Consider the following 21857-nt stretch of genomic DNA (forward strand, 5'->3'; position numbering starts at 1 on the left):
CTTTGTAGGCAAGGTGCCGCAGCAACATGCGTGCATATCACATAGAAAGCATGCATTCCTGGCACTGTCCTGCTGGGTCAGGCTTCTGGTGCAGAATCAGAGGCGGGGATAAAAACGGTATTTTAGCCCTAGCCGGTTTGGCTCAGTGGATAGAGCATCAGCCTGCGAAATGAAGGGTCCCAGGTTCGATTCCGGTCAAGGGCACATGCCTGGGTTGCGGGCTGGATCCCCAGTGGAGAGCGTGCAGGAGGCAGCGGAGTTTCTCTCATCATTGATGTTTCTCTTCTCCCTCTTCCTTCCTCTCTGAAATCAATTAAAAATGGTATTTTAACTTCCACTATGATTGGGCCTGATAAACTCTGCTGTCGTCACCCTGATAATTCCCTGAGATCCTGTCTCATGACAAAGATGTTTATATATCTCTCCCTCCCTTCCTCTCTCTAAAAATCAACAAAAATAGCCTGGCCAGCCTGGCTCCGTGGTTGAGTGTCGACCTATGAACCAGGAACCAGGTTCAATTCCCGGTCAGGGCATATGCCGGGATTGCAGACTTGATCCCAGGGTGAGGCTTGCAGGAGGTAGCTGATCAATAATTCTCTCATCATGATATTTCTGTCTCTCTCTGAAATCAATAAAAATATTTTTTTATAAATTTTTAATTAAAAAATGAATATTTTAAAAAATATCCTCAAGTGAGAAGTAACAGCAACAACAAAAAGGACCACAGTATAATACATAGACTTTCTGGAAAGGGCAAAATTATAGAGTCGGAAAACAAATCAGCAGTGACCAAAGGATGAGTGTGGGAAGAGAAGCCGACTAGGAAGGGGCACAAAGGAGTTGTGGCAGGGAGGGTGTCAGGGGTGATGAACTGCTCTACATCTTGATTATGATGGTGTCACACAATTGTATGCATTTGTCAGAAATCATAGAACTGTACAGTGAAAAGGGTGGATTTTACTGTATGTAATTTATACCTCCATAAACATTTTTTTAAAGGAATGAATCTGAACATTTGTTTTTAATCTTCATTGATTTCAGAGAGGAAGAGAGAGGGAAAGAGAGATAGAAACATCAATGATGAGAGAGAATCATTGATTGGCTGCCTCCTGCAAAATCCCAGACCAGGGTCCAGGACCCGGGAGGAGCCTCCAACCCAGCCAGGTTCCAGTGGGGGTTGTGTAGAAGGCAGCTGATCGATGTTTCTCTCTATCTCTCTCCCTTCCTCTCTATAAATAAATAAATAAATAAATAAATAAATAAATAAATAAATTTTTTAAAAAAAAGAAATTAAAGAAAAAAAGAGACCAAGAGGCAGAAATAGATTCATCAAGCAGGGACCCGGATTGGGGGGCTGTCACTCTGATGGAGAGACAGTCAACACCCACCACAGACAACACAGCACATTTATTTATTTCCAAAAGGTTTCCCTGAAAAGCTTAGAATCAAAGGAGTTTTGGGTGTGCCTGGGATTTAGCATATCCTCATTCCTGGGATTTAGCATATCAAGACCTGGGTAAACCAAGGTCCTATTCATTCCTCATTCTAAGCACATGGATAAAGATAAGAAATCAGTACTGATAACCGTCTCTGACATTTTGGGGAAACCTGTTCCCAGGGCATGGCTCTGCCTACACCTTGAGTTCAGCTGATGATAATTACAGGTCATCCATGTGCATTCCCAAGGGCCCTCTACAAAAAGGAAGTGCTAGAAGTGTTTGTCTTTTGCTTGGGTTGGTACACGATCATTATTTGGGTGAGATGAATGGTAGAGAAGAAGAAAAGGGAGCAGAATGAGGTGGCCACCGAAGCAGAGGGAACCAATAATTACAATTCTAGGGCACCATGATATCCTCTTCCTTCCTCCTTGCAAAGGAAGCAGTTTATTAGCTATATTAAGGGAATCCTGCCTTGATTTAACCTATCATTTGGTGTCACACTCAGAGACAGTGAAGCATGTTTCTGCCTTCCTTGGAGTAGCAATTTTTATGACCTTACATGTAACTATAGAACCTGGTTATGCTCCCAACCTATAGAAAGATTGTTGACATTAGGTAATGAAACTCTCACTGCTCATTGTCCATCCGCCTTGATTCCCATAAACACTTTGCTCTATCACTAATTAGGACTTGCCATCACTGTATTCCAGGAATTGGGTAAGGTATCTGCATCCCGCAAGAAGTTCTTTTTAAAAAATATTTTTTTATTGATTTCAGAGAGTAATGGAGAGGGAGGGAGGGAGGGAGAGAGAGAAAGAGAGAGAGAGAGAGAGAGAGAGAGAGAGAGAGAGAGAGAGAGAGAGAGAGAAACATCAATGAGAGAGAATCACTGATTGGTTGCCTCTTGCATGCTCCCTACTGGGGATCAAGCCCACAACCCAGGTATGTGCCCTTGACCAGAATCAAACTCGGGACCCTTCAGTCGGCAGGTTGATGATCTATCCACTGAGCCAAACCAGCTAGGGCCCCTAAGAAGTTCTTAAGGGCAGGGATTACATCTTACTAATTTTTTAATTTTAGGGTCTGACATGATGCCTAGCACCTAGAAGCATTCTATACATTTTTATAACTAACGAAGGTATTGTTGCTAAACCCTACAAAAGTGGCTGCAAAGAACAATTCCAGATGGCTGGAACCCCACTAAGAATGCAACTCCCCAACTGCCTCTGCTCCTCCAGTTGGTGTAGGGCATTCACTCTTGTTTGGTACCTCTGACCAGCAGCCTCAGCATCACACTGAAACCTGTCAGAAATGCAAATTTCTGGACATACCCCAAACTATGAAACCAGAAACTGTGAAAGGGAGAGGCCCAGTAATGTGTACTTTTAAAAAATATATATTTCATTGTTTTTTTACAGAGAGGAAGGGAGGATAGAGAGCCAGAAACACCAATGAGAGAGACACATTGACCAGCTGCCTTCTGCACACTCCCCACTGGGAGGTGCCCACAACCAAGGTACATGCCCTTGATCGGAATCAAACCTGGGATCCCTCCATCTGCTGAGCCAAACCGGTTAGGGCAGAAATGTGTACTTTACTAAGCTTTCCAGATGATTCTGATGCACACTGTCATCTGAGAAGCAGTGGTACAGGAGAAAGTTCAGTGGGACCTACGTCCTTGCTCTGGTTCAGCTTAGCAGCTATGTGACAAACCACAGGAAAATCCCTAAATCCCTCAAAACTCAGTCTTTACAAGGTAAATAAGGAAGTTGGAATGATTCCTGAGGATCCTTCTGGTCTAAAATTCTGCGAAATACCAAAGGTAAAAAAAAGAAGGGGAAAAAAAGGTAAATAAATATCCCATGACTAAATTCATTCATTCACTCAGCAAATATTTATGTACCAGGCAGTGTTCTGGGCATAGAATCAATGCATGACACAAAATTACTCCTTTTTAATTAAAGTTGCAACACGTCAGCCCCTTTCCCCAGCTGCCGGTAAGGTGCTCGGTTCGGAGGAAGCGAAGGCCGCGTTGGGGTGAGGCCCTCACTTAATCCAGCGACCAGCACAGCTCCCAGCAGCGCTCGCCCAGCACCCACCCTCGCCATGGCCTCCATGTCGGAGCTCGCCTGCATCTACTCAGCCCTCATCCTGCACGACAATGAAGTGACGGTGACGGAGGATAGGATCAATGCCCTCATCAAAGCAGCTGGAGTAAATGTTGAGCCTTTCTGGCCAGGCCTGTTTGCAAAGGCTCTGGCCAATGTCAACATTGGGAGTCCCGTCTGCAATGTAGGGGCTGGTGGACCTGCCCCTGCAGCTAGTGCTGCACCGGCAGGAGGTCCTGCCGCCTCCACCGTTGCTGCCCCAGCTGAGAAGAAAGTGGAAGCAAAGAAAGAAGAATCTGAGGAGTCTGATGATGACATGGGCTTCGGTCTTTTTGACTAAACTGGCTCTTTTTGTAACACAGTCAATAAAAGCTGACCTCTGTTAAAAAAATAAATAAATAAATAAATAAATTTGCAACATTTCAGACCACAAATTCTTACGTGTCCTCTCTCTCCAAGATTCTTATACTGGGGGAGAAACCAAGATGGCGGCATAGGTAAACGCCTAACTGCAGCCTCACACAACAATTTCAAAAAATACAACTAAAATATAAAGTGGACCTTATCCAGAACTACAGGAAAGTTGACTGACTGGAAATTCTACAACTAGAAGGAAAGAGAGAACCAGAAGGAAAATCAGAGGAGCTGTAAAAGCCTAAGGTACGGAGACACGCTGCCCGCGTGGAGGGGACAGAGCCGGAGTGGAGGGGCGGCTGAGTGCCTGGCTGGCGTTCCCTAGCGGGAAGGAGATAAAAGCTCCGGACTGAACCCCAATTCTGATAGCACTGAACCCCAGTTCTGGGCGAGACTCTGGGGTCCCAGGCTCATACAGAGGGAATCTGAGCTGTAAGGCGGAAGCTCAGGGAAGTGGCAAAAGGCAGAACCCCGGAGCCGCGCATATTGTGCGCAGAGGATAGACTGTTGACTGAGCTGCTAGACTGCCCTAGTGGGAAGGAGAAAAAAGCTCTGGACTGTGCTGAGCCCCAGTTCTGACTGCACTGAACCCCAGTTCTGGGCGAGACCCTCGGGCCCCAGGCTCATACAGAGGAAATCTGAGCTGTAAGGTGGAAGCTCAGGGGAGCAGCAAAAGGCAGAGCCCCCGAGTTGAGCACATTTCACGCAGAGGACAGACTGTTGATTGAGCCACTGGATTGCCCTAGCGGGAAGGAGACAAAAGCTCCAAACTGCTCTTAACCCCACTTCTAACTGCACTGAACCCCAGTTGCGGGATTGTTGGGGGAGAGACTAGACTGTCTGGTAGCGGGCGAAACTCTAGGGCACTTTTCTCCCAGAGGTGCTTGCAGTGAGTACCAAATGACCCTGAGGGACACTGAGACTCAGGAACCTCATAGGGAGGGGCTAACCAGAAGCCAAGGCTGTAGGCTCCACCCTGAAACTCCTCCCCATCCAAGCTGAGCACAGAGGCTCTTGCAGTTTTCCAAGTCTAGTCGAATAAGGATGTCTCCTGGCATAGATACAGCTGATCCTCGCACCCTACCACTCAGGGAAGCAGCAAAAATGCTGAGACAAGGAAACAGATCAGAAACAAAAGAAATGGAGGACAAAAAGCGACTGGATATAGAGTTCAAAACCATGCTTATAAGGTTTTTCAAGAATTTCCTAGAAAAGGCCGATAAAATAAACAAGACCTATGAAGATATGAAAAGGGATCAACTAGAAATAATAAAGGATCAATTAGAAATAAAGTTTACATTCTCTGAAATAAAAAATATTATACAGAGTCCTAAAAACAGAATGGAAGATCGCAAAATCAAGTCAAAGGTTTGGAACACAAAGAGCCAGAGGACACTCCTCCGCAGAAGCAAGAAGACAAGAGAATCCAGAAAGTTGAAGATAGTGTAAGAAACCTCTGGGACAACTTCAAGCGAACTAACATCAGAATTATGGGCATCCCAGAAGATGACAAAGAGCAAGATACCAAAAACATATTGAAAGAAATAGTGACAGAAAACTTCCCCCACCTGGTGAAAGAAATAGACTTGCAAGTCCAGGAAGCGCACAGAACCCCAAACAAAAGGAATCCAAAGAGGACCACACCAAGACACATCATAATTAAAATTCCAAGAGCAAAAGACAAAGAGAGAATATTAAAAGCAGCAAGAGAAAAGTAGGTAGTTACCTATAAAGGCGCACCCATACGATTGTCAGCTGATTTCTCAACAGAAACCATGCAGGTCAGACAGGAATGACAAGAAATATTCAAGGTGATGAATAACAAGAACCTACAGCCAAAAATATTCTACCCAGCCAAGCTATCACTCAGAATCGAAGGCCAGATAAAGAGCTTCACAAATAAAAAATAAAAAAAGCTAAAGGAGTTCATCACCACCAAACCAGAATTATATGAATTGCTGAAGGGGGTTCTTTCAGAAGAAAAAGAAATTAAAGATAAAAATTATGAACAAAAAATACATAACTATCAAACAAGTGAATCTAAAAACCAAGGGAAGTAAAAAACATGATGAACAATATTAACTGGTGAATATAATAGAATCAGAGGTATGGAAGGGGAGTGGACTGATGGTTCTCAGAGAAAAGGGGAGTGGGGGATGTGGGAAGAGACTGAACATAAACTGTGCACCTATGGATGAGGACAATGGGGGATGGGGAAAGGGCAGAGGGTGGGATGGGAACCTGGTGGAGGGGAGCAATGGAGGGGGGAAAAATGAGGAACATCTGTAATAATATGAACAATAAAGATTTATTTAAAAAAAAAAAAGATTCTTATACTGTATCTGTCCTGCATGAGAACTGGGAAACTGAGAATGTGACCTACCCCTCCCCCAAATTACTTTAATTCTTGGAAACTTTTGTGTTCACCTAAGGGGCTTCAGTACCAATGGGTTAGAAGACAAGGGTGTGATAATAAAGGTGATTTTCTATCAAGTTGGACCATTTCTGGATCTGTATTACTTGACGGAACACAGTTGCTTGCATTTTAGGAAATCAGATGCTCTCCAATTCTGTCTCCGCATTGATTCTCTGTGCTCAGAAATTAATACTGCCTGAGGAAGTTCCTTTTGATCTGCCTCCCTTCCTCTCTGAACTCTCACATACTCTTCATACAGGCTCAGAGAACCTGGTGGGTTCCTGTAAAGTGTTTTAGACTAGTTGGGATATTTAGTAAGTTTAAATATCCTTTTTTTTTTTTTTTTTTTTTTTTAAGGGCCTTTGAAGGAAAATCAAACCAAAAACTCGCCACACTTGGATGTCTTTGATTCTGACCTGTTCACATTTCACTACTTTTGAAATGTCAGGAGATGGCGCCAGAGGCAGCGGAGTGCCTTGGTTTTTCAGCCAAACCTGGAGTAAGGGAGGGCTAGAAAGGGAAAAGTGGAATTAAGACAAAGGTGCCAGAGTCTGAGTGGCACCTAAGGGGGTGGGGGTGAGGGTGGGGTGGGAGTGAGATGGCTTTTTTCTTTTCTTTAACATGCCGTGTTTCCCCGAAAATAAGACATCCTCTGAAAATAAGACCTACTTACAGGTTTCCTTCTGAGTGAAATATAAGGCATCCCCCCGAAAATAAGGTCCCCCCCAGGCTCTGTCGCAGAATGCTATTGCTAAACATGAGAGATTTGGTCCACTGATTCTGAAAGAAATGGAGTCACAAGAAATTCACCAGGAAATTCAGGAATTGGATTGTTATGATGATGTTCCAGAAGATGAATAAATGAGTAAATTCTTGATACTGTAGGATTCACAGTTTGTCTGGTTTGTGTTGACAACTACCGTACTACCGTACCGTATACAGGTAATAAATTTCCTTTATTTTCATTTAACAATAAATGTGTGCCGTATTCTTCTTCATGGAAAAATAAGACATCCCCTGAAAATAAGACCTAGTGCATCTTTGGGAGCAAAAATTAATATAAGACACTGTCTTATTTTTGGGGAAACAGGGTATTTTATTGATTTTTTTACAGAGAAGAAGAGGGAGAGTTAGAAACATTGATGAGGGAGAAGCATCCATGCACACCCCCTACTAGGGATGTGCCCACAACCAAGGTACATGCCCTTGACCGGAATCGAACCTGGAATGCTCTATCCACTGAGCCAAGCTGGTTAGGGCGAGGCTTTTTTTCTTAAACATATAAGGCTTCTCTTGCCATCTATCCCAAAGCAGCCTGGTGAATCAGAAATATCCACATGGGAGCCAAAGACCAAAATAAAGGCAAGTCTCTGGAGCCGGTGCTGCTCTTCCAGAAGCCAGGCCCTTTGTCCTGTTGGGAAGCACGAGGGCCTCGCCGAGCTGCTCACACGGAAGTGAGAAAATGCTGAGCCGGGGCGAAGGCTTCTTGTGAAACAGTGCTCAATTGTGCAGACAAAAGCCCAAAGCCCACCAGCAGTGAACCGCTTCCCAGAAGGAATCACTCACAAAACATTTTAAATTAAAATTCTAAAAATTAAAGTTTCTTTTAAAAAGTTCACAGACAACCAGGAGGTGGCGCCTGGCAAGACACGCTCTCTGCCTCTGGAGGTGGAACCACAGCCCCAGGCGCTCCCCAGGAACTCTGAGGTCATTCTGATCAGGCCCCTTCTTCAGTGCCAAGCAAAAGACACCTCTGCTTTCTTTGCTTTATTTTATTTTCGTTAATCCTCACCAGAGAATATTTTTTTCCATTGCTTTTCAGAGAGAGTGGAAGGGACAGAGGGAGGAGAGGGAGGAAGAGAGAAACATCAATGTGAGAGAGACACATCTACTGGTTGCCTCGCACACACGCCCCAACCAGGAGGCAGAGAGTGAATCTGAACTCAAGTACCTGCCCTTGACTGGGAATGGAATCCGAGACCCTTTGGTGCACAGGCCAACACCAGCCAGGGCTCCGATTTTTCTTTTCTTTTTCCCCTCTTGGTCCTCTGTGATACCTATCCTCATTCCCAGGAAGTCTAATGGACACTTTACCATCCATTCTTCTCAGGTGAGATGTGTGGAGACTTTATGGGAACCTCAAAACAAAACTTTCCTGTAAGTGTCTTGGCTGGTGTTGCTCAATGGATAGAGCATCAGCCCATGCACAAGGGGTTGAGGATTTAACTCTCTGTGAAGGACAAGTACCAGCGTTGCAGGTTTGAGCCCAGACCAGCTGGGGAGCATGTGGGAAGCAACCAATCATATATCTCTCTCACATCAATGCTTCTCTCTCTTTCTCCCTCACTCCCTGCCTTCCACGTCCTCTAAAAAAAATCAATAGAAAAATATATCCTTGGGTGAGGATTACCAACAACAACTGTCCTGTCAAGGAAAAACCATATGGAGGCTGATGAGAGAATTAGAAAGGAAGTGACATCTGCAGAATGGCTTGGCTTTGCAGATCCATCCAGAAAGCCTGAGGGCTGCTGCCTCTGCAGGTGCTGCGGATCCTGCACAGCTTCATTCTGTTCGGCTTCCATCCTGCTCCCTCATTCAGCTTCCGCTCCCTTTGTCTGGGCTGTTTATTCTGCTTAGACTTAGAGGAGCAGGAGGGAGGGCAGAGGGAGCTCCGAGGGGAGCATCCTCCTGGCTGGTGACTGAGGAAGGGTAAGAGGGATGAAGAGATTGCAGCGTCTGGTATAAAGTATCTTAGGGTTTCCCGTTCTCTAACGAAGGACTTTGGGTGTACATTCCGACCAGGATTTCCAGTCCCGTGGGGGAGCAAGCAGCAGCCCACATTCCTGACACAGCCCCGCGCCCAGCGCCCGGTGGCAGGTTTCGCCCGGAGGCAGGTTTCCCGGGTCCCACGTGTCCCGCTCGCTCGGCCCTTTGTTGGGCCGGAGGGAAGACCCCGGCCCCTCTCCCAGCTGGATCACATGGTCTCTCTGCGCTCCCTCCCCTCCCTTTCTCTGGAGCCCGCCTTTTTTGGTGATGGTAGGGATTGTCCTAAGGTCTCCCCGTCTCCCTCCTGCCCTGGCCGCCCTGCCAGGGTTAGTGTCCTTTCAGGGACAAAAGCCTGCCCCAGATCTGGCCTCCCTGGGGAGGGAGGTGCCTGGGCCTGGCAGTTGGAGCCGCTGTCTCCCCATGGTGCTGCCCGGGCCCCTCCCCCGCTGGGCATACAAATGGGCTTTATCCAACAAACAAAACCCCCAGCCCCCACCCAGGCCACACAGGCACGTGGAGCCAGCCTCACCGTGGGAAGGGGGTGGTGACAGGCACTCCGGACAAGTTCTCTTCGCCTCGCTTCTCTTCTTTATTCCCCACGACTCGGGTTTTAGTCCTTGACTTCCTACCCCGAGTCTCCCAGCTCCTCCTGGCTGGCTACCTGTCTCTGATTCTGGACTCTTCCTAGCCCAGCGCAGTTCAAATTCCTCAGGAGACGGGAAAGGGCCTCCCCCATCTGCCCCATACCACCCAGGGAGCTGCTCCTCGGTGCAGCCAGCCGGGGAATGAGAACCCGGTGTCCCCCTGAGTGGGCTGGATTGAACCCTGAAGCCCTCCTGCCCTGCCCCCCCCCTCCCCCTCCAGGGGACACCATCCGAACAGTGTCTGTGTGAAAGGAGGAGGGGAGAGCTCTCCCAGCTGGGCTCCTGAGCTGGGGCCAGGTCTCCGGCGGAACCCAGGGAGCACCCAGGGTGCACTCAGCGGGCTCCGGCTCCGAGCGAGCGGGGCCATCCTGCATGCCTAATCGGCTATTTAAGGAGCTGTTGGCCGGCAACCCAGGCAGCCCAGCTCCCCACCTATGCCCATCCAGAGCCACCTTAAAAGCAGAAGGCAATTGTGAAGTCGCTGGCCAGCAAGTAGAGTGAAGACTGCAGAGGGAGATAAAAGAGAGAGGGCCCGGAGGGAAGGCAGCGGGATTTGTCCTGGGGACCTCGAAACCAGCGGTGGCCTCCTGAGCTCCAACCACCCTGGAAGCTCAGAGACAGAGACAGCGAGAGAATCCATTCACCTTCAGGACTCTCTCTCTCCCTCCCTCTCTCCCATCTGATCCTCCAGCCTCCAAACTCCCAGTACCTTGTGCTCCTTCCGAGGATACCATCATGCTCCTCACGCTCCTGCTGCAGGTGACGTGGACCCTGGCTGCTCTCGGGGGTAGGTACACCTGAGTGTCGGGGTCGGTGCTGGTGTCCTTACCCAGGCTTGGCGGGAGGAGAGTGGTGAAGGGAGCCTAGGGGCCAGAAAAACAGTCTCAGTGATTAGGGGGAAAGCGAGGGGTGGGAGAGGATCACTTTCCTTCTCTTCCCTTCGCCTGTCCAGCCCTGCTGTTAGTGAGGATGGGGGAAAGCTGGGGTGGCGGAGAGGAGGGGGCTCAGGATATGGAAACACATTCTGGAACTTACAGATTCTCTCCAGAGCTCTTCCCCCCACTGCCCTAGTCCCAGGCAGCCCTCCTGCCCGTTTCATTTACTAACTCCTCCACTTAGGGGGTCAGAGGGCCCTGGAGTGAGAAAATGGAAAACTGATGTCAGGGAGGGGTATGCCCTGCCCCCGGCCTATGTATACTGAGTATACCGGGGTACACTCACACCCCGATGCCAGGCTATGAACGCTGTGGCCCAGGGTCCCTTTGAGTCTACGGAATGACTGATTTCCCAGTTTTTCCCTAGAAGGAAGCAGCAATAATAAGTCAACACGGTTGGGCCCTTTACAGTTGCCAAAGGCCTTTCAGAGGACAGGCTGAGGTGCTTCGGGGGGCGTCCCCAGCACCCCACCCCTCATTTTTGTGTTTCCCGCGCCTCCCGCGGTGCCCAGCACCCAGCAGGTGTGGATTAAGAGCCGCTGGAAGAGCGCGGTGAAGGGGGCTGTCTAGAGAGCACAGTGGGACAGAGAGGGCGGTGGGAGCCAAAAGAAGAGCAGCTGAGGCATCAGAGGGAAAGAAAAGAATGGGGGAAGCCCCCCGGAAGCAATGTGAGATGAGTGTGCTGAGGATTTGGTGGCGGGGAAGGGCCAGGCTGCCCCTGCCCAGAGCCAGGGGTTCGAGTTGTTAGGATGCCCCACTGAGCCGGTGAATGGAGGCTCCTCTAGCCGCTAGGTGGGCGGCTTTTCACTGTTGTCTGAACCAAGGGATGGGCCAGCGGAAGAACCCAAGACAGATCAAGGATATCTTAGAAGTCTGAGGAATTTAAGGGAATAAGAGAGAGAAAGGAAGGAATTGAGGGTTTTTCTCCCAAGTTTCTAGCAATTTGAATAATGCAGAAGGGCTGGCTGTTCCCCTGAAGCAGTTGGGCCCTGGGTGAGGTGAGGGCTTCACCAGCAGACCCCCTGCCTGTCGGCCCGGACGGACTGCACGGGAGCCTGGCATGTGACCCAGCTGGCAGCGCTCTTTTCCGCACACAATGCTTCACTTTCATCCTGTGCCTGCCAGCCGGGCTGCCTGTGCCCACCCACCACCCTGCATGTGGAGTGGACCCTGGCCTGCCTCCCGCCTCCCCTAGCCATCTGGGAATCCGGGGAGCAGAGGCTCCGGGTGACGGGACGTTTCCTTTCGAGTTACTGGGACCAGGGGACAAAGTTAAATGTTTGCTTCCAGCTCAGAGCAGTGCTTCAGAGGAAAGGAATAATCGCCCTTCTCCCCTCAGTATCACTGTCCCCTACTTTGAACTCCTCTCCCTTCCCTGTTCATCTCTCTCCTCCAGACCCCCTGCCCACACCCCCGTCTCACCCCGGACGTTCTCGGTGTTCGATTGGCTTGGCACAGGCTGGAGAAAGTGAGGGTTGGGTGGACTGCGCGTTTGGGTCCAGGTTAATTTTAGTCTCCGGCCTTTATCTCTTTTCATTTCTCCTCCCCCTTTCCACAGCAGGCACAGGCACAGCCTGGCTGGCGATTTTAAATAGGCCCCCGACCTCTCCGACCTTTCCACTGAGGTATCCAGTTTCAGGGCTTCCTTTGGGAAGTGCTGGAGCGGAGGGAGGAGAGCGCCGGAGCAGAGAGGGAGGTGGAGGGTACAGACGCCCCGGAGGGCCCTGCCCCAGGCGGGCGGTAACTCAAATCCCTCTGCCTTGCAGATGATCACTGGACATATGAGGGTGAGAGCTGACTCCAAGGCCTACCTACACTGACCTCTCCTTTCACACTGGGACCTCTTCACCTGGCAGGAAGAGTTATGTCGTATGGCACCCTTTAGCTTTCCGCCCTAGCTTCTTCCCTTCACCATCGCCCCGTGTCCTAGGTTTGGGATATATAACTCCTAGACCTTGTTCTAATCATCAAATCCCACGCCTCCTGGCTCAGCAGAAGAGCCCGTTATGTCCTCAGTTTGTGGGATGAGGGAATTGGAGTGGAAAGAATAGTGGCTAGGGCAGTGGTCAGCAAACCCATTAGTCAGCAGAGCCAAATATCAACAGTACGACGATTGAAATTTCTTTGGAGAGCCAAATTTTTTAAACTTCAACTTGTTCTAACACCCCTTCTTCAAAATAGACTCGCCCAGGCCGTGGTATTTTGTGGAAGAGCCATACTTAAGGGGCCAAAGAGCCGCATGTGGCTCGAAAGCCAGTTTGCCGACCACGGAACTAGGGAAAATGAACTATGAGCTTATTTGCCCATTCACCTCCTACCTCTTTTTCTATCCTAATTGATTCCACCCCCAACCTGCCCCTGGAATTGGGACAGAACTTGAGGTCAGGGGTGAGGCACTGAATGGCAGGATTGTTTGTGATCCTGATGGAGGTGGAACTCAATTCCTTTGAACTTCTGATTAATACCTTAGCTGAAGTCCAGAGTCAATGCAAGGCCCAGGGTGAGAGCAAAAGCAAATGAGGGAAAGCCCTGGAGACCCTGTATTTCCCCAGCTTTCCTGCTCCTCCTCCCCTCCCCAGGGCAGGGTTTTATCTAGCCCCTCTTCCTCTGTGAGCTTTCTTGTCCTCAACCTGCAGGTAAGTAAAGCCCACTACCCCTATTTATCAGCAAAGCTGGGGGTCATCCCTGCCGCGGGGCAGGTGGAAGAAATGGAAGCATCAGGTCCAGCAGGGCCTACCTCACCCAGCTGAACACAACTGGGGTCCTCACCTGGGGGGTGGGAGGATGCGCAGTCCTACCTCTACACAGATGTGTAGCCCGGTGGGCTGATTGCTGGAGGGCAGAACAGATATCTGTGGTAACTTCCGCCAGGCCCACATGGTCAAGACCACTGGCCAGCCTCCTTCCCTGAGTGTGGAGGCAATGCCCAGTCCCCCATCGATATCCAGACAAGCAGTGTGACTTTTGACTCCAAGTTGCCCGCTCTGCAGCCCCACGGATATGACCAGCCTGGCACCAAGCCTCTGGAGCTGCACAATAATGGCCACACAGGTAAAAAGCCCTGGCTCTCGGCAAGGGAAAGCTGTACCCCAACCTTACGTCAGGGGGAGCAGCATTCTACTATAACTTCTAAATCCTGGGGCTTCTTCTATAAACTAGATGTGAGCATGGGGATGAGGCTCCCGTAGCAAAAGTGGGAACTGAATGTCTATGCTCAAGCTCCCTGGGTGGATTAGTGTAACTCCATCGCACTGGTCTTCAGCGAGAAAGATGTGCTGGAAGAGCAGGGGCCCATGGGAAGAACTGGTGAAGGAAGACCGAGAAGGCAGGCCAAGTCTCGCAAGAGTTGGTGGCAACCCAGGTGTGGGGAAGTGTCCCCATTCCTCTACCAACCCGAGCTCGCTCTCTCTTCCCCAGTGCAGCTCTCTCTGTCCCCTACCCTGTATCTGGAGGGCCTTCCCCGGAAATACGTAGCTGTCCAGCTCCACCTGCACTGGGGTCAGAAAGGATCCCTGACGGGGTCAGAGCACCAGATCAACAGCGAAGCCACAGCGGCAGAGGTACCCGAGAGCGAGGCTTGGCCTAGCACGTGGTGAGGGCAGGGTGGGCCCCGGGAAAAGGAGGATCTGGAAACTGGAAAAGCCATACGTGGAGGATAATGCCAACGCTTGTGGGAGAGATTTGGGGCCTGCTGAAAGTGGGGGATGATGGCAGCTGGCGTCAGAGCCCTTGGGAGGGGGGAGTGGAGGAATGTGAAATGACGCGATTCCTTCTCCCCTCAGCTCCACATTGTGCATTACGATTCGGATTCCTACAACAGCTTCGGTGAGGCTGCCAAGAGCGCCGAGGGCCTGGCTGTCCTGGGCATCCTCATCGAGGTGAGAGGCCCCGCGTCCTTCTAGGTCTCTCTTCACTCCCTCCGCACCCCTCAGTCCTACTCTGCCCATGTCTGTTGTTAGTCTCCCTCCCAAGGCAAGTCAGCAACCCCTCTGACCATTTATTTTCTAACGAATGTCTTACTCCGAACACGGACTCAGGCCACACTCTCCCTTTCCAGGTGGGTGAGACTGAGAATCCAGCTTATGAACACATTCTGAGTCACTTGCATGAAATCAGGTATAAAGGTGAGCCCTAAAGGTCTATTTTAGGACAAGGTGAGATTAGACTTCAGGGAAATCTCCCCCTCCCCCACTCCCACTGCCAAAAAAGAAGAAAAAAAAATACCAAGAGGCTGGAGATGAGGGAGCGAAGTAGCAGCAGGAATTCTGCTTCCGGGAGCCCTACCAAGGGGAGCTGGGTGCGAGGATGATCCCAGTCTGTTCTCCCCCAGGCCAGGCGACCGCAGTGCCTCCCTTCAGCGTGAAAGAGCTGCTCCCCGAAGAGCTGGCCCAGTATTTCCGCTACAACGGCTCGCTCACCACACCCCCCTGCCACCAGAGTGTGCTCTGGACAGTCTTCAGTCAAAAGGTCCAGATTTCAAAGGAGCAGGTGAGTGGTGGGGAGGTCAGGCAGCAGAGACATAGCGGTACCCCCAGACCCTCTGCCACACCTGTGACTCTCCTCGAACCCCACTCTTGTAGCTGGAAAAGCTTCAGGAGACGCTATTCTCTACGGAGGAGCCCTCTCACCCTCTGGGACAGAACTACCGAGTCCCCCAGCCTCTCAACCAGCGGACAGTCCTTGCTTCTTTCAGCCAAGGTGACTGACAGAGCTCTGAGAAGGGGATGGGAAACGGGGGTTCTCCGTGGCAGGAACTAGGGGGCCCCTGGGAGGAAAGGATGGCTAAGAGGGTGAGGGTTCCCAGGACTCACTTGGACTTGGAACCACTGCCCAACCCTCAGTGGCCAGGTGACTTCCCCAAGTGCAGGGGCAAGCTGGGATGGGATCGGACGCCCCGCTGACCCGTTTCCTTCCCTTACAGACGAATCCTCCTATACCAGAGGTAAGGCCCCCTGCCGTTATCGGGGACGGGGCGGGGAAGGGCTCCATGTCTAGGTCAGTCTTAGGCTGACACCTTCCATCTCTCTCCCAGGTGAAATGGTAAGCCTAGGACTGGGAATCTTGTTTGGCAGCGCCTGCCTTCTGCTGGTTATTTATTTCATCGCTAAGAGAACTCGGTGAGGCCGTACTTCCCGTTCCTCTAGTCCCTTCTTTCCCAATGAAAAGCGTTCTCCTAGGTCAGTGGTCGGCAAACTCACTAGTCAACTGAGCCAAATATCAACAGTACAATGACTGAAATTTCTTTGGAGAGCCAAATTTTTTCAACTTCTTCTAACGCCACTTCCTCCAAATAGACTCGCCCAGGCCGTGGTATTTTGTGGAAGAGCCACACTCAAGGGGCCAAAGAGCCGCATGTGGCTCGAGAGCCGCAGTTTGCCGACCACTACTCAGCTGTCTCTCTTAGGACACCAGTCATGTCCATGAACCATTCCCCGTTCCAGGAAGAAGAGGTCGAGACTCGAGAAGAGTGTGGGATTCACCTCAGCACAAGCCACCATGGAATAAAATCCATCTCGAACATCACGGAAGCCCAAATAGGATCTGTTAGGGAGCTTCTAGAATGGCGGATAGGGACTGGCCAGAAATACCAACCCCTCCTTCCTCCAGACAGTCATGGACTGGCCCTCAGGCAAGAAAGAATGGCAGTCTCTCAAAACATACAGGAGATGAGGCGGCCCGTACATTGACAATGCAGAGGGCAAACTGTGTTTGGTTGTAGGAGAAGTTGGGAATGTGACCCACAGTCCCCCCACCGCCACCCCCTTTATGGCTCTTTCCCTAGATCTGGGCAGGATATTCCCTCAGGAAGAAGGGCTGCTGTTGTGGGGGTTATATTTTTGCTCAATATATTTGAAAATTAAGGTTTCTGACCCACCTCTGGCTTTACCTTTGGGGCTCCTGAGTGTGAGAGAATTCCTTAATCCCTCGGGTGGCAGAGGATCGGGAAAAAGAAGTGTGTGTGAGTAACTTCTTTTACATCAATCCTCGGAGCGGCCCTAGAAAATGCTTAACCCAAAGTTTCTGTCACATAGGACCAGCAGCCCACATTTCTGTCCTTGCACCAAACCTAGGGTGGGAGGGGATCAGAGGTGCCACATTAGGAAGGAAGTTGCCAAAGAGGTGTGAGCGGGCAGGAACCTCAACTGACGTCATCCCCTTCCTCAAGAGGCGCATTCCCCCACAATTATAAAGTCCTTTTTATTAGTCAAAATCACAGTCACCTTGATTAAAAGGATGGGGCGCGCCATCCTCGGCAGAAAATGATACAGTTTATAGAAAACCTCCCCACCCCACCCCCAGACAGTCCCAATTAAAAACTAGAAAAAAATCTCCCCTCCTCCCTGCGATGTCATGGCAGGCTGGCTTCTCCGTGGCACTGCGGCTCTGGAGGGGGCCAGCTCGCCCCAGCACCCTCCACTTCACCTTGGGGAGAGGAGGGATGCTGGTGCTCAAGGAGGTGAAAACATCAGTTCCAGTAATGCCAGTTCCCACACATGCATTTCCTTCCTGTCCCCCCAAGGCCCGGGACCGTGGGGCATAGATATGAGCCCAAGCCATAAGGAGCAATGTGAGGAGGTTAGGAGAAGTCCAACATACCTTCTCCTTTTTCCTTGTCAAAAAAAAAAAAGGGGGGTAAAGAAAAAGGCAGTTTTGGGTCTTTATCACACCAAAAATGGTTCCCCTCAGACCTGAGAAAAAGACCAAGAAGTCCAGTCTGGGGAGGGGGTCCTGGGACACTCAGAGCTCATCTAACCTTGAGCCGCCATTCCTTTCACCTTCACGGCAATGGCTAAGCTAGGCCCCTTTTCTTGGCAACCTGCACTGTCCAGAACTGGAGATGGAGAGATACAGAGCGAGGAGATCAGGGGAGCACCCCAGGCACAGGGGTTCCCCCCCAAGGTTCCCTCAATCCTCGGGTGGGATGCGCAGGGCAGAATACACCATCACCTGACTGTCCTCCTGCCGTCGGCCTGCAGAGGGGAAGGGAGGTGAGTCCGGGGCAGGGCGAAAGCAGAGCACTGACACATGGAAAGTCCTGGATAACAAAGGGGTCCCCAGAGGGTGGGGATAAGTGCAGATTCAAACCCACCAGTCACGGACTGGCCGAACCCAGGCCGCTCCTGGGAAAGCCTAAAGGTCACCAATGGACACAGAAAGACCCTGAAGGTGGCGGGGCAGACCGACGAGAAGGAGGCAGAGAATGGTGAACCACGGACCGGGGCTGGGGCTGGGCTCGGTCATGGGCAGTGGGCAGACAGGTGGGATCTGTCAGGTGATCAGTCCAGGTAGTCAGTCCTTACACGAGAAGCTGCGCTGGATACTTCGGAGGGACCCTCCGGCTGTAATAAAGGCCCAGAGCCCCATGGAAACAGTGACTGCATAGATGGGCAGCAGGCTGGCCTCGTACCAGGGGTTCAGGAATGTCTGGGGATGGGAGTGAGAGTAAAAAAAAGGTTAGATTCTTCCTCTGCCTAATTGCCATGTGCTCTCTGTGCCTTTGACCCAAACCTCTCCCAGATAGCTCACTCAAATGCCCCCGGCCTTCCCTTCTGCACCAAAATCTTGTGGTTAAAGAGACTTTGACTCTCAGCTTCCTCAGAGGTTTCTGCGCTCCTGCTCCCCTCAGGCCATCTGCATTGGAGCTGGACCCATCCATTCAAACTCCTCCCCAGAGCATCCTGGGGAAGGTTACTTAATTGATGCTGAAGATTCACCTTTCTGCCTTCTCCCAGGATAAGTTTGAAACTGCCCAGAAGTGAAGATAAGATTCCCCTCCTGACAGCCCACCATCAAATGTTTTTCTGACTTAGGCCCCTGTCCCTGACTTACCAGTCCTGAGGTCAGTAGGTGACTCCCCACCACCAGGCCCAACGTCCAGTACCGCCTCCTCTCACAGGCATCAAAGAACACAACTCCCCAGAAGGTGTGAAGCAGGATGATGGCTGCTGTCAGGAAAGCTGCAGGGAGCGAGAGGGGGAGGAGACACATCCTTCACCTTCTCCCAGCCTCCTGAGAGGTGGGGCCACAGAAGTCTCCCGGGGAGGGCCGATCAATAAGGTCAGGGCCAGGATGGATGGGGCATGAGGTCAAGATACAAAGTGGGTCTTACCTGATGTCAAGAAGTAATAGGGTGAATCTCCATGGATCCCAACCACACCTGGCCCAAGTGCATCAGCCAAAATATTGATAACAGAGAAGACACCACTGATGATACCGAAAGAAAGACCAGAAACTGGGGGGAGGGAGGGTGTCATCAATGTCAGGAATAGGTATGGCCTGATTACCAGTGATCCCTCCCCATTTCCAGTCACACTCCCCCAACACCTACTCTCCCTCCAGACCACCGCTCCTTGGAAGTCAGACATGAAGGAAAACAAGGAGCCACTGAGAACAGGTGGATGTTTAGCGACTTCCCTGAGAGAGGGAAGTGTCCAGTGCCCTCCTCCGGCCCATCTCCCTCGGCTCACCATAGGCCATCTGGCGGATGGAGATGGGTGATCTTCCGTCCTCACTCAGCGATGCTAACCCCTCATCTGCCTTCCTGGGATGGGGTGGGGTGGGGCGGGGTGGGGACACATGAGGGAAGGCAGGATGCTCCTTTCCCTCTAATATCCTCCCTTAGAGCTCTCCTTCCACACCACCACCCAGGGCTGCCCCGCTGTTGATGGGGCCATCCTCTGCCCTTCTCCCCTCCTGACCACCCCTCTTCTTACTTCAGCAGCTTGTAGTAGGCAAAGCGGAACATCTCCTGCAGAAGGACAGAGACCGCAGCACCAAAAATCAGGAGGCCATACTGGAGCCGGGCATCTGACTGGTCGGTCACATGGACCAAGATGAACCAGACCACCGACGCCATGAGCAGGGAGACCAGCCAGAAAAACGCCCTGAGGGAAAACGGGGGCAATCAGACAGGCAAAGGGAGAGGCAGCCATAGAAATCAAGGAAGGGAACCAACCAAAGCTGCAACATGAAAAGTGGAAGTGAGACTTCCGGATGGTCAGGAAGACAGGGAACCGATAAGATAGGTGTTTCCACCCAGGGAGTCTCTAGGGTTCGGGATGCAAGGGATGGAGTACAAGTGGACTCAAGAGCCTTCAGACCAATGAGAGTCGGGGTGTATGAGCACAGTAGGGCGAGGTATCCATTCCTGGATCCTCCCTTAGGGCCGCCCGAAGTCCCCACCGCCCCTCCCCGAGCCTCGGCCTCGGCCTCGTCTGACGTCGCCGGAAGAAGTAGAGAAGGAATCTGTGCGATCCCTGGAAGGCGGAAACCAACTGCGGGAAGGGGAAATCGCCCAAACCCCCGAATCAACCCTTTGCGATCTTCACCTCCGACTTGTCTCCCCCCAACTCCGGCTCCCGGGCTAACCCCGCTTCCTCCAACCCCTTCCCGATCTCTCCCCTGGGCGCCCTCCCGAGTCTCCCCGATCCCTACTCACCCTGCGACCAGGATGATGACTCGAAGCGGGTCCCCAGCCACAGTGATCAGGAAAAGCGCAAAGGCCGGGCCGAAAGCGACGAAAGTGCACCCGAAAAACACGGCGGCCCCCATGGCTGGTCAGCTGGGGGCGGGGTGGAGGCCCGGCCGAGAGAGGCAAATGGGAGGAGCACGCCCGCTAGAGAGTCCGCGGGGGTGGCGTCGCGACCCCGTAAGGGGCGCGGTGCAATGTCACCCCCGGGCCCCGGGGAAGGGGAAGGGGGGGCACCGAAACCCCAAATACAGGTCCGCGCGACTTCCTCTACGGAAGCCGAGGAGGGGACAAACCCCTGCAGCAGCCCCTTGGTCACTTCCCATCTGATCCTCGCCCCGCCCCCCGGCCAATGGAAAATCGGAGGGGCGGGGGCGTGTTTCAAAGCCTGCTGGGAGTTGTAGTTCTCCCGCTCCTTTAAGCCCTCAACTTCGGTGCTGGGCGTGGCCCAAGTCACAAAGGGAATTGGCCAGAGACTGGGCCTGGGCGGGGCATGGGCTGAAGAGTTGGATTGTGCCCTGGCTGCGACTTCCTTTAGTTATTTTGTGGAAAAGGGTGGTAGCCATCCTACCTCTCCTTGAAGAGCTGCCGAGGGGGGAAGATCCTGTAGGAACCTAAGGGACAAATACGAAGAAAGCACAGGATAGAGGTTGCAAGGAGATAGGCATGGGTATTGTTCTGACTTGAATGAGAGGAAATGGGCTAGAGCTACTGCCTCAGAGATGAAAGTTAGACTTAAAAGTAGGAGCTCTTCCAACAGGCCAGTATAGGAAACATGCAGTACAGTGTAGTATGTCGCTAGTGAAGCCTTCATCGGTAATGACAAGAGAAATAGAAGGAAAAGGGGCTTGGAGAGCAATATTAAGAAGGCCAGAAGGGATCCATAGTTAAAATTGTCAAAAGCAATTAGAGCGGTGGGGTTGAAGGAAAGTTACTTCCTCCCCACCCCCCATCCCAGTCACTCAGTTCCTTTGATGTCATATTTCCTCTTTTTCCTGAAATGAACCTTGGTGGTGTCTTTTTCTCAGACTGGAGGGCAGGGCAGGGGTTCCACATTAGAGAGAGAAAGAGTAAGAGAAGAGGGGGTTATATCCTCATTTGGATGGGTGGGGTTAGTCCTTAGTGTTTAGGCAAAAGTAGCAGGAGGAGAACCAGGCTTCCTTTCCTTCCTGGGAGGGATTTATGTTTTAATGCATATATATCCACATAAGTGTTTTTACATTTTTCCTTTTTCAGGAAATTCTGGAAAGGAGCTGAAGGAATAGATTGTATACACTTACATGGAAAGTCACCAAGCAAATCCTCTCCCATAAGGCCGAGAGGAAGGGAGCACCCTGGCTAGTGCTCAAAATTTTAGGGTGCCTTGCATCTGAGTCTATCAGGCTGAGTCAGGGGAAGGTGTGGGGATAAGACAACCCTTCCTCTATCTCCTTTGAACTGCTACCACAGCATCTCCTAAGAGAGGAGGGCAGGTGCCAAATATATCTTGTTCATGTGTGGTTCCACAGAGATTTGCAAGTGCCTGGCTCATAGTAGATATTGAAAAACATGTATTAACGCCTTTAAAACACACACACACACACACACACACACTGAAATTTTTTTCTTTTTTTTTCTTTTTTTTCCAAATATATTTTATTGACTTTTTACAGAGAGGAGGAGAGAG

The 21857-nt window shown here is 51.0% G+C and overlaps 3 protein-coding genes and 1 long non-coding RNA gene across 4 annotated transcripts; 2 read left to right on the forward strand and 2 right to left on the reverse strand.

The window, feature by feature from the left end:
- Positions 1-3490: 3490 nt before the first annotated feature.
- Positions 3491-3938, forward strand: LOC118721193 (60S acidic ribosomal protein P1-like). The gene has a single exon (XM_036441903.2). It carries the CDS (start codon positions 3546-3548, stop codon positions 3885-3887), a length of 342 nt encoding a protein of 113 aa, XP_036297796.1. The 5' UTR covers positions 3491-3545; the 3' UTR covers positions 3888-3938.
- A 6507-nt stretch (positions 3939-10445) lies between these two features.
- On the forward strand, positions 10446-16583 carry CA14 (carbonic anhydrase 14). Its single transcript, XM_036441882.2, has 11 exons — positions 10446-10574; positions 12489-12509; positions 13594-13773; positions 14140-14282; positions 14505-14600; positions 14780-14846; positions 15053-15210; positions 15303-15420; positions 15644-15664; positions 15755-15839; positions 16164-16583. Exons 1-11 carry the CDS (start codon positions 10523-10525, stop codon positions 16225-16227), a joined length of 1005 nt encoding a protein of 334 aa, XP_036297775.1. The 5' UTR covers positions 10446-10522; the 3' UTR covers positions 16228-16583.
- LOC123652565 lies at positions 10568-21784 on the reverse strand. Its single transcript, XR_006741994.1, has 4 exons — positions 21767-21784; positions 12997-13378; positions 12145-12776; positions 10568-10650 (listed from the first exon to the last, which is right to left on the reverse strand). It is a non-coding gene; the product is annotated as an uncharacterized LOC123652565 (long non-coding RNA).
- Positions 16907-20498, reverse strand: APH1A (aph-1 homolog A, gamma-secretase subunit). Its single transcript, XM_036441884.2, has 7 exons — positions 20162-20498; positions 19437-19607; positions 19191-19264; positions 18833-18955; positions 18553-18680; positions 18024-18147; positions 16907-17693 (listed from the first exon to the last, which is right to left on the reverse strand). The coding sequence occupies exons 1-7, from the start codon at positions 20272-20274 to the stop codon at positions 17629-17631; spliced, it is 798 nt and encodes a 265-aa protein (XP_036297777.1). The 5' UTR covers positions 20275-20498; the 3' UTR covers positions 16907-17628.
- Positions 21785-21857: the final 73 nt, after the last annotated feature.

This window comes from Pipistrellus kuhlii, unplaced genomic scaffold, assembly GCF_014108245.1.
Source record: "Pipistrellus kuhlii isolate mPipKuh1 unplaced genomic scaffold, mPipKuh1.p scaffold_m20_p_18, whole genome shotgun sequence".
NCBI classification, from domain to species: domain Eukaryota; kingdom Metazoa; phylum Chordata; class Mammalia; order Chiroptera; family Vespertilionidae; genus Pipistrellus; species Pipistrellus kuhlii.

Excerpts from the sequence above, each read along its gene's own strand:
- LOC118721193 (XM_036441903.2), top strand. The coding sequence starts at position 3,546 with ATGGCCTCCATGTCGGAGCTCGCCTGCATCTACTCAGCCCTCATCCTG.
- APH1A (XM_036441884.2), bottom strand. The coding sequence starts at position 20,274 with ATGGGGGCCGCCGTGTTTTTCGGGTGCACTTTCGTCGCTTTCGGCCCG. Across the intron at positions 18,956-19,190 it reads CATCCGCCAGATGGCCTATG|TTTCTGGTCTTTCTTTCGGT; the intron begins GTGAGCCGAGGG and ends CCCTCCCCCCAG. Across the intron at positions 18,681-18,832 it reads CTATTACTTCTTGACATCAG|CTTTCCTGACAGCAGCCATC; the intron begins GTAAGACCCACT and ends CGCTCCCTGCAG.
- CA14 (XM_036441882.2), top strand. The coding sequence starts at position 10,523 with ATGCTCCTCACGCTCCTGCTGCAGGTGACGTGGACCCTGGCTGCTCTC. Across the intron at positions 13,774-14,139 it reads GCACAATAATGGCCACACAG|TGCAGCTCTCTCTGTCCCCT; the intron begins GTAAAAAGCCCT and ends TCTCTTCCCCAG. Across the intron at positions 15,211-15,302 it reads TCCAGATTTCAAAGGAGCAG|CTGGAAAAGCTTCAGGAGAC; the intron begins GTGAGTGGTGGG and ends CCACTCTTGTAG.